This window comes from Apodemus sylvaticus, chromosome 1, assembly GCF_947179515.1.
Source record: "Apodemus sylvaticus chromosome 1, mApoSyl1.1, whole genome shotgun sequence".
Lineage (NCBI taxonomy): Eukaryota > Metazoa > Chordata > Mammalia > Rodentia > Muridae > Apodemus > Apodemus sylvaticus.
This window is the reverse complement of record NC_067472.1, coordinates 102,750,056-102,761,431: the sequence shown is the minus strand read 5'-3', so window position 1 is coordinate 102,761,431 and position 11,376 is coordinate 102,750,056. Positions and strand designations below refer to the sequence as shown.

General features: G+C 40.2%; 1 protein-coding gene across 1 annotated transcript; it reads right to left on the bottom strand.

Annotated features, from left to right (window-relative positions):
• Positions 1-1,113: 1,113 nt before the first annotated feature.
• Positions 1,114-2,055, bottom strand: LOC127681070 (olfactory receptor 51G1). The gene has a single exon (XM_052176994.1). It carries the CDS (start codon positions 2,053-2,055, stop codon positions 1,114-1,116), a length of 942 nt encoding a protein of 313 aa, XP_052032954.1.
• Between the last annotated feature and the right edge of the window lie 9,321 nt (positions 2,056-11,376).

Sequence of the window (11,376 nt, the reverse complement as noted above, 5' to 3'; positions counted from 1 at the left end):
TCATGGAAGATGATACTTCATCCTATGTCAGAATATAAAGTGTTACAGTTGCTGTTATATATCTAGAGAAATGTAATAATAGACAAACTATTTCACACAAACTGAGCAACATGGATATAACTAATGAATGCAATCAAGCAGGTCACTGTAAAATACATACATACATACATATATATACATATATGTACACACACAATAAGAACAACAGTAGAGTATGTGTGTGTGTGTGTGTGTGTGAGAGAGAGAGAGAGAGAGAGAGAGAGAGAGAGAGAGAAGATTTGGCTAAATACAGAGGGTAGAAATATCTTGCAAAGAACAAAAATATATTTGTCTTTCAATTTCTCATCTGTGTTGTGTGTTGTATCTACACTAGCTAAAGGAAGAGGTCAAGTCCCTTGAGTAATTACTCAGTTTGTAAGTAATAAGTCCCCATTTCTAGGACCTCTTTTGAAGACTATTCATGAACAGATTTTATATTGGCTTAATACATCTTTCCTCAAAATTCCAGAGCATCTGGTCTCTTGCTTAATTTGGTGTGTGTGTGTGTGTGTGTGTGTGTGTGTGTGTGTGTGTGTGTGTGTGTGTGTATACCTGTGCCTGTGTATATGCATGTATGTATAAGAAGTGTCCTCATGAAAAGTCATTACTCTGGGTGTGGCAACAAATATCTACAAACGAACAAAAATTGTGATCATAGTGAGGCAATAAAATTCATCAAATAACCATCAATCAAACTTCATTGACCAGAGAGGATCAAAGGAGAAAGCATATACTAATTTTGACGTTCTCAAATAATAAACATTGGTATGCATCAAGAATTATTGTCAGGCTCTGTGCTAGAGATTTTCATGAATTGTCTTTTTTCATCTTTGCAACATTCCCACAGGATAGGAAGATATTATATATATTTACATGTTCTTTCAATTGTAAGAACTAAAGAGACAGAGAGGTAGCTAACTCGCTCGAGTTCACACACACTGTCAATTACACACCTACTATTTTTTATTGATCTTAAGACATAAGAGATCATGATAGCTGAAACAATTAGAAAAGATGGCATATCTGGCCAAACATTTCCTTTAAGTTAATCTAATTCTACTGAAAACACCTTGTTTACTTTACAAACTCAAACTTCTTGATGATACGCTGGCGTATTTGCTTGGTCTTTATGCTGTAGACAATGGGGTTCATGAGGGGTGGTACCAACAGATACACATAAGACATCAAGAGATGTACAATGCGGGGAAGGTGCTCACCAAAACGATGCACAAGGGATAAGCCAATCATAGGGATGTAGAATAGCAGTACTGCACAGATATGAGAGATACAGGTGTTGAGAGCACGGAGGCGCTCCTGACGGGAGGCTTTGCCTAGTACAGCATGGAGGATGAGGGTGTATGAGAGGAATATGAGCAGGGAGTCTACACCCACAGTGCAGGCCACAACAAAGAGCCCATAGATATGATTGACAATGATGCTGGAGCAGGCTAGTTTCATGATCTCCAGATGTAGACAGTAGGCATGGGCTAACACGTGGGAGCGACAATAATGGAAGCGTTTAAGGAGGAATGGTAGTGGGAGAATGAGGAGTGCACTTCTGAGCACTGAGCTCAAGCCCATCTTCACAATCCTTCTGGGTGTCAGGATGGTAGAATAAAGCAATGGGTTGCAAATTGCTATATAGCGGTCAAAGGACATAGACAGGAGAACAGATGACTCCACTAAAGACAAGGTGTGAATGAAGAATAGCTGAGTAAAGCAGGCAGGAATACCGATCTCTCTGGCATCAAACCAGAAGATTCCCAGCACAGTGGGCAGTGTGGAGAGGCAGAGTCCCAAGTCTGTGAGGGCCAGCATAGCCAAGAAATAGTACATAGGTTCATGGAGAGTGGCGTCAGTCCTGATGACATGGAGAATGGTGAGGTTCCCTAAAATCACTATTAAGTAGATGGAGCAGAAGGGAACGGAGATCCAGCTGTGGAACTCTTCCAGACCTTGAAAGCCCGTCAGGAAGAAAGTGGCTTTTTGGAGGCTGTTGTTGTAAAGGTTGACCATGACTTTATAATCTTATACACACCAACATACGGCAGAAAATATGTTCCACATAAGAGAGTGATAGAACTTGATCCTCTGTCACCTAAAAGTTTAGGACTAGGAAGTAAGAAAGAGTTTGCAGATGGGGGACTTAGATTATTACCCTTTCTAGAGTGGCAGGGTGGATGGTCATAATGGATTGCTGTATTTCTCAATTTTCTATAAAATTAGCCACAAGGCACCATCTCCTCTAGAGTTGGTCTCTCTAAGATTCAATGAAGTAATCTTATATATCACCTTGTGGTCTGTTTATCTTTTAGAATATTCCCTATTTAATAACTGAAGCATTCACAGTCATCTCATATGCACAAAGAACTAAAACTATAAGACACTATGAAGAAATTTCTACTAGCTGTACACAATATACCTTCAAATATATGAAGTTACCAGAGTGTTTTGTTTTATCCCAAGTTTTCTAGACTACAGAGATCTAAAACACTATTTCATAGATATTTGTTGGCATCCCTGAACTTGAAGCTTACAAGCAGAGATATATCCTGAACATATATAGCAACTTTTGGGGAGTATTGCATTAGTTTCCTGGGATAGATAGTGATCAAATGTTTATTAACCCCAGATAGGACACTATGATTCATAACAGTAGCAAAATTATAGTTAGAAGTAGCAACTAAAACCTTTTATGCTTAGGGGTCACTAGAGCAGGAACTGTATTAGAGGGTCAAAGCATTAGGAAGGTTGAGAACTACCACCTTAGAAACTGAGACCTCAGAAAATTATTGTAGGAGAGGGAGAGGAAGGGGGAAGGGGGAGAGGGAGGTAGGGGGAGGTAGGGGAAGAGGGAGGGGGAGAGGGAGGGGGAGAGGGAGGGGGAGAGGGAGGGGAGAGGGAGGGGGAAAGGGAGGGGGAGAGGGAGAGTTCTGAGAGGTACCAGAAGACATTAATTCCATAATCAGAGTGAATATACAAGGCCTTGATGTAGAAATGGTGGAGAAGGGGTGAAGATAAATTTGGATGCACAAAAAGCAAAGGGAAGACATCTGAAATGACCAAAGGGAGCCTCTAATCTATTGCCTAGAAGGACAAAACTCAGATAAGAGTGAGCTATTGCCTCCTGGTCTTGGATTGATATGCTATGTTGGCATAGTTAACTAGATACATGCCATTCAGCAATAACACTAATTCATAGAGGTTCTATTCTTAGCATCCAAATGCACATGGATAAGCAGTGACAGAGACAGAAAAAAAAATCTGTGTTAAGTTTATCAAGCAGGGAAGAGTTGAGCATGAAGTCTAAACCATGCTTATATCCAGAGTCAATGCTGTCTTTTCCTATTGATACTGGTGTTGCACAGAAAAGTAGTTGTTAAAAGAATCAGCTAATTCAAAATTAAATTTAATGCCCAGTAAATTCTTCACCTTGGATAAGTCTGCATATGGCAATATGCAGTTACATCATACAAGTAACCATAAATGAACCAAAACAGAAAATAATAGTGAGGAAACATATTTGTGAGGTATGTGTATTTGTGTGCATGTGCATGTGTGTGTGTGTGTGTGTGTGTGTGTGTGTGTGTGTGTGTGTGCGTGCGCGCGTGCGTGCGTGCGTGCGCTTGGTTAGAGAGTGTTTGTGCTACAGTGCATCTGTCATCTCTATGAAAAAATTGCTAGGAGACAGAGTGGAAAGCAGAGTGTGGGGCTTAGATCACAGCTGTAGTAATGTTGAAATGAGGATAATTTAGATTAATAATGGGCAGAGTAAAGTCACAAGCAAAATGGTACAATATCAATAAGATCTAGTTACCACTGTTAACTTGCATAAAAGATGAAAAGTATCACTCAAAAATACTGTAGTATGAACTGATTCAGAGAAGGTTTTCATAAACAGGAGATAATTACATAGCTTATTCTTGTTGGACAGTGGAGGAAAAATGAGAAGTGAGTGTTCTACATGATTTTTCCTTGAAAGAAAATCTGCAGGTCAGTGTGGATATCAGAAACATTTAAAGAAAAAGAATATAGGGAGTTAAAAATATCCATACAGCCTGGTGGTGGTGGTGCACGCCTGTAATCCCAGCACTCTGGGAGGCAGATGCAGGCAGATTTCTGAGTTCAAGGCCAGCCTAGTCACAGAGTGTGTTCCAAGACAGCCAGGGCTACACAGAGAAACCCTGTCTAGAAAAAGCCAAATTCAAAAAACAAAACAAAAAAACCCCCAAAATCAACAACAAAAAACACACATTCTCATAATGTCAAAGGACATAGAAAATAATTAAAAGCAGACAATTCTCTCTCCAGCTTTGCCACACATACTGCAAATTAATACAAACAATGCAAAAGTTAATTTGATAATTACCTCATTTTTTCATGACTCTTAAAGAAAAACAAGAGATCGCTCTAAAGAAAGGAAGCTAGTGTAAGTGGGATGAATGCAAGAGAGAGGTGGACGCTTGCCTGGGTGGGAGGTGAGGACCAGGGGTGAGAATAGGGAATTGGGAGAGTACAGAGCCAGTGACTGGGCAGTGGTGCAAGACCACCTCTGATAGAGAGAGAAAATGTCAAAAGGGAAACCTGCCATCAGCTTGAGGGGGATGCTAAAAAGAGAAGTGTTTGTGTGGCTTTTAGCCAGCAGTTTCCCAGTGAGGTCTGTTTTCATCCATCCTACTTGGATTCATTTAAGAGTTTGAGGGGGAAAAAAGAGACATGACTGGGTCATCTTTATCCTCCCTCTATCTTCAGACACAGAAGGATCATCCTGCCTGATGAATGAAAAGTTCCCCCATGGCTTTCTATTGCAGCTGCAATCTTGGTTTCCAAGCACTTTCCTTGCACTTTCAGTTTTGTTATGAGCTACAGGTAACAGTGCAAAGGGAGAGCAGGGAACAGAAAAAGGAGAGAAGCCTTGGCTCACACCAGAGGGCAGGTTTGCATCTCCCTGGAGCTCCCACCTAGGTGCAGGCAAGGGGCCTAGTTACAGACTCGTTGTAGAAACGTGTGATGTGTAAGTGGATGAGGAAAAAGGGACATCATCGAAATAAAAGAGAACTCTTCTCAGTGCTTGTCCCTGGCATTTCAGATCAAAGAGAGATGGTTGCTTTAATTCACTCTGACAAAGGGATCTCATCCATGTCTGTAACAGGCCTGACCCCCTCTGAAGTGAATTATTTGTATCATTGCATGTAAAAATATTTGTTTAAAAATTTTAATTAATGCAACATTTGCTTCACCATCTATCAGTAGGCTCTAGTTATGTCATGCAAGAGTACTCACTATTCTCCTTTTAATAGTGTTGTATTCTCTGGATTCCCAGCATAATCCTTTCCTCTCATTTGATGTGAAGTGTAATGTGCAGCTAAACAAGTGACATGCTCTCTTCCTACATTGACAGCCAGATTGCAGCAAGGCGAGGTGATTGGTATGTACAAAGCTTCCTGTATTAGCTCTTCTGCTCCCTCTCCCTCCTCTCCTTCAGTCCTTTCGTTCTGATCCCCATCCATCTCCTCTCATTTTACTCATTTCCATTCATTCCTCATTAGTACCTACCATTTTTGACATGAAAGAACTTACAAAATTTCTTCTAAGGAAGACCATAACCCTGTATTAGTGTGGAGCTTGAATGTTCCAAGTTGATAAAAAAAAATCACTGTAGTAATTAGCTTTCATAATAGAAGTTTAAGTAGAAAAGGTAGTGATTATAATTCCAAGGAAAGAGATGAGGGAGTAAGTAAAAGGTGAGCATTACTTTTATAAAAGCATACACAGTAACTCAGAGAGGACTACATTTCCTGTCCCATGTCTGCACATCTTCCATTCAGAACCTTCTTCACTAATATGATGTGGGGATGTGGCAGAGAGAGAGGGGGGGGAGAGAGAGAAGAGAGAGAGAGAGAGAGAGAGAGAGAGAGAGAGAGAGAGAGAGAGAGAGAGAGAGAGAGAGAGAGAGGAAGGAGGAGGAGGAGGAGGAGGAGGAGGAGAGGGAGAGAGAGCAAGAGTGCTCAGAATATGCTCTAGGAGTCCAGTCTTCTCTGCCGCTAACTGCTCTCGCTGTGACTGTTTCTAACATACCTGAACAATGAGAGCTGTAGAGAGAATGGCTCGGATGACATACTTCAACTCAGAACTCAAGTTCTGGGGCAGATTGGGTACAAGAATAGTAAGCAGTTCCTGTTTGAAATGCCTGGTCCTTTTAAAGTGTCTAAAGCTTCTCCTTGGGGATCTCAGCTGTGGCTGATAATTCCCCAGTTTGCATGCTGTTAGTGGTGCACTCCTGAGGGGCTGAAATGAGTATCAAGGAAAAAAGGCCAGTGTTGAAGGGATGGATACCTCTGTCTTGTCTCTGGGCAAAGGTTAGGCTCACAGTGTTAGCATGATTTCAAGTTTTAATACTGACTATGAGAGCCAGACTTACTTAGAGCGAGAGGGAATATCCATCCTGTTTTTGTTAGTGTATTTTGGTTCTATAAAACATTTTTATTTGTTTCGATGTCAAGTGGCAGAATAGAGTGATTCTAGGCTGGAACCTACACTGCAGAGGCCATATGCTGAAAAGACACATTTGTGTTCCTCCTTTCTGATGCAACACAATTAGATTATTGTTGCTTTCATTTGCAAAATTAAATATTTAATAGGAAAATAAGAATGTGGATGGTTCAATATACAGAAATCCTTCAATGCTATCCACTACATAAACAAACTCAAAGAAAAAAACCACATGATGATTTCATTAGATGCCGAAAAAGCTTTTGACAAAATTCAACATCCTTTCATGCTAAGAATCTTGGAAATAACAGGAATTCAAGGGCCATATCTAAACATAGTAAAAGCAATATACGGCAAACCAGTAGCCAACATCAAACTAAATGGAGAGAAACTTGAAGCAATCTCACTAAAATCAGGGACTAGACAAGGCTGCCCTCTCTCTCCATATCTTTTCTTTTTTTTCTTTTTTTAAATTGATATATTTTTTTATTTACATTTCAAATGATTTCCCCTTTTCTAGGTCCCCACTTCCCACAAGTCCCATAAGCCCTCTTCCCTCCCCCTGTTCCTCCATCTACCCCTTCCCACTTCCCTGTTCTGGAATTCCCCTATACTCTTGCACTGTGTCTTTCCAGAACCAGGGGCCACTCCTCCATTCTTTTTGGACATCATTTAATTTGTGGATTATGTCTTGGGTATTCAAAGTTTCTAGGCTAATATCCATGTATCAGTGAGTGCATACCATGATTGATCTTTTGAGACTGGGTTACCTCACTTAGTATGATGTTCTCCAGCTCCATCCATTTGTCTAAGAATTTCATGAATTCATTGTTTCTAATGGCTGAATAGTACTCCATTGTGTAAATATACCACATTTTTTGTATCCATTCCTCCGTTGAAGGACACCTAGGTTCTTTCCAGCTTCTGGCTACTACAAATAGGGCTGCTATGAACATAGTGGAGCATGTGTCCTTATTGCATGCTGAAAATATGCTCTGGATGTATGCCCAGGAGTGGTATAACAGGGTCCTCAGGAAGTGTCATGCCCAGTTTTATGACGAACTGCCAGACTGATTTATATCTTTTCAATATAGTTCCTGAAGTCCTAGCTAGAACAATTAGACAACATAAGGAGGTCAAAGGGATATAAATTGGAAAGGAAGAAGCCAAACTATCACTATTTGCAGATGATATGATAGTATACTTAAGTGACCCCCAAACCTCTACCAGAGAAATCCTACAGCTGATAAACAACTTCAGGAAAGTGGCAAGTTACAAAATCAACTCAAGCAAATTAGCAGCCTTTCTATACTCAAAGGATAAGCAGACTGAGAAAGAAATTAGGGAAATGACACCCTTCACAATAGCCACAAACAGCATAAAGTATCTTGGGGTGACTCTGAACAAGTGAAAGACCTATATGACAAGAGCTTCAGATCTCTGAAGAAGGAAATCAAAGAAGACCTCAGAAAATGGAAAAATCTTCCATGCTCATGGATTGGCAGGATTAATATAGTTAAAATGGCCATATTGCCAAAAGCAATCTACAGATTCAACGCAATCCTCATCAAAATCCCAACACAATTCTTCATAGAGTTAAAAAGAGAAATTCTCAAATTCATATGGAATAACAAAAAACCCAGGATAGCTATCACTATTCTTAACAGTAAGAGAACTTCTGGGGGAATCAGTATCCCAGACCTCAAACATTACTACAGAGCAATAGTGATAAAAACTGCATGGTATTGGTACAATGCCAGGCAAGTGGATCAATGGAATAGGATTGAAGACCCAGAAATGAATCCACACACTATGGTCACTTGATGGTCACTTGATCTTTGACAAAGGAGCTGAAAACGTTCAGTGGAAAAAAGATAGCCTTTCAACAAATGGTGCTGGTTCAATTAGAGGTCAGCATTGAGAAGATTGTGAATTGATCCAGTCTTATCTCCTTGTACTAAGCTCAACTCCAAATGAATCAAGGACCTCCACATAAAACCTGACACACTGAAACTAAAAGAAAAGAAACTGGGGAAGACCCTTGAGAACATGGGCACAGGGGGAAAGTTCTTAGAGCATAGCTTATGCTCTAAGATCATGTATTGACAAATGGGACCTCATAAAATTATACAGTTTCTGTAAGGCAAAGGACACTGTCAAAAGGACAAAATGTCAACCAACAGATTGAGAAAGGATCTTCACCAACCCTAAATCCGACAGAGGGCTAATATCTAATATATACAAAGAACTCAAGAAGGTAGACCCCAGAGAACCAAATAACTCTATTAAAAAGTGGTGTACAGAGCTAAACAAAGAATTTTCACATGAAGAACTTCAGATGACTGAGAAGCACTTTAAGAAATGTTCAACATCATTAATCATTAGGGAAATGTAAATCAAAACAACCCTGAGATTTCACCTCACACCAGTCAGAATGGCTAAGGTTAATACTGGGCACCTCACTTCCAGAAGATCCTGCTATACTACTCCTGGGCATATACCCAGAAGACTCCCTACCATGTAATAAGGATACATGTTCTACTATGTTCATAGCAGCCCTATTTATAATTGTCAGATGCTGGAAAGAACCCAGGTATCCCTCAACAGAAGAGTGGATGCAAAAAATGTGGTATATCTACACAATGGAGTACTATTCAGCCATTAGAAACAATGAATTCATGAAATTCTTAGGCAAATGGATGGAGCTAGAGAATATCATACTAAGTGAGGTAACCCAGACTCAAAAGGTGAATCATGGTATGCACTCACTAATAAGTGAATATTAACCTAGAAAACTGGAATACCCAAAACATAATCCACACATCAAATGAGGTACAAGAAGAAAGGAGGAGTGGCCCCTGGTTCTGGAAAGACTCAGTGAAACAGTATTCGGCAAAACCAGAACGGGGAAGTGGGAAGGGGTGGGTGGGAGGACAGGGGAAGAGAAGGGGGCTTACGGGACTTTCGGGGAGTGGGGGGGGGGCTAGAAAAGGGAAATCATTTGAAATGTAAATAAATTATATCGAATAAAAAAAATAAACCAAAACAACCAAAAAAAAAAAAAAAAAAAAAAAAAAAAAAAAAAAAAAAAAACCTCAGGAGACAGCAGGTTTTGCTGAGGATGTGGAGAAAGAGGAACACTCCTCCACTGCTGATGGGATTTCAAGATGGTACAACCACTTTGGAAATCAGTCTGGCTGTTCCTCAGAAATCTGGGCATGACACTCCCGGAGAACCCTGCTATACCTCTCCTGGGCATATACCCAGAGTATTCCCCAGCATGCAATAAGGACACATGTTCCACTATGTTCATAGCAGCTTTATTTATAATAGCCAGAAGCTGGAAAGAACCCAGGTGTCCCTCAATGGAGGAATGGATACAGAAAATATGGTATATTTACACAATGGAATACTACTCAGCAATTAAAAACAATGAATTCATGAAATTCTTAGGCAAATGGTTGGAACTGGAAAATATCATCCTAAGTGAGGTAACCCAATCACAAAAGAATACGCATGGAATGCAATCACTTATAAGTGGATATTAATTAGCCCAGAAGCTCTGAATTCTCAAGACACAGTTAGCATATCAAATGATACCCAAGTAGAGGGAAAGAGAGGGCCCTGGCTCTGAAAAGATTTGATCCGCCATTGTATGGGAGTACCAGGACAGGGAAACGGGTGGGGGGGTGATTAGGAAATAGGTGAAGGGAAGAGGGCTTATGAGACGATGTGCAGGGGGGAACCGGGAAAGGGGAAAGCATTTAGAATGTAAACAAAGAATATAGAAAATTAAAAAAAAAACATGTAACCAGTAATAATTAAAAAACTGCCAGATGTGGCAGTCTCTCCACCCTCATGGTCCCCATGTGGCGGTCTGGTCACTTCTCCCAGTTCATTTGCCACTGAACCACTGTTTTCCCAGCTATCCACCCTCCTGTGTCTATTTCAAGTCACGTGGATCGAGTTCGTTCTCTTCCTTCATCTTCTCATCCCCCTTCTGTCTGTCCACTATCCTCTCCAAAACTCTTAGCCCCACCTTCCTTTTGCATTGCACAATCACAGGCTTTAGGCTTATATTTCACCTGCCCTCACCTACATATATATCCATACAGCAATCCACAAACACACACACACAAAACTAGAGCCCAGTATATGTTTGTCAACAACTTCCATATATTAGGCCTGCCATAGAGTGGTTGACATACTCAGTGGCACTCCACTGGAGAAAACTGATTTTTCCCTCTCCCAACAGGTATAAATGACAATTCAATTGTTAACCTTTACTCTAGTGTCTAGGTTTTCATTCATTTATTCACTCACTCATTCATTCATTCATTCATTAAAAAAACTATAACAAAATAACACATAATAGGATAAAACAAAACTATTATCTTGAAACCATACAAGACTAACAGAAGAAAAAGAGTCTAAAAGAAGGCATAAGAATCAGAAATCCATTTGTTTTCACACAAACTAGAAGTCATAATATAAATGGAAATTATAAACTATGAAAGCCCAGTTCATGCTGCTTTAGGTTTTGTGAATTCATATGAACTTTGTTTATGTTAAATTAAAGGACCTTTCTTTCTTTTTAAATTTTATTAAATCTTTTTTTTTTTTACAGTCCAGATTTTATCCCCTTCCTGGTCCACCCTCTGACTGTTCCACATACCATACCTTCTCGCCATCTCCTCAAGGATGTCCCCTACACCCAAGCCCTCATCCTACCAGACCTCCCTAGTCCCTGGGGCCTCCAGTCTCTTGAGGGTTAGGTACATCTCTGACCAAATCCATACCAAGAAGTCCTCTGCTTTATATGTGTTGGAGCCTCATATCAGCTCT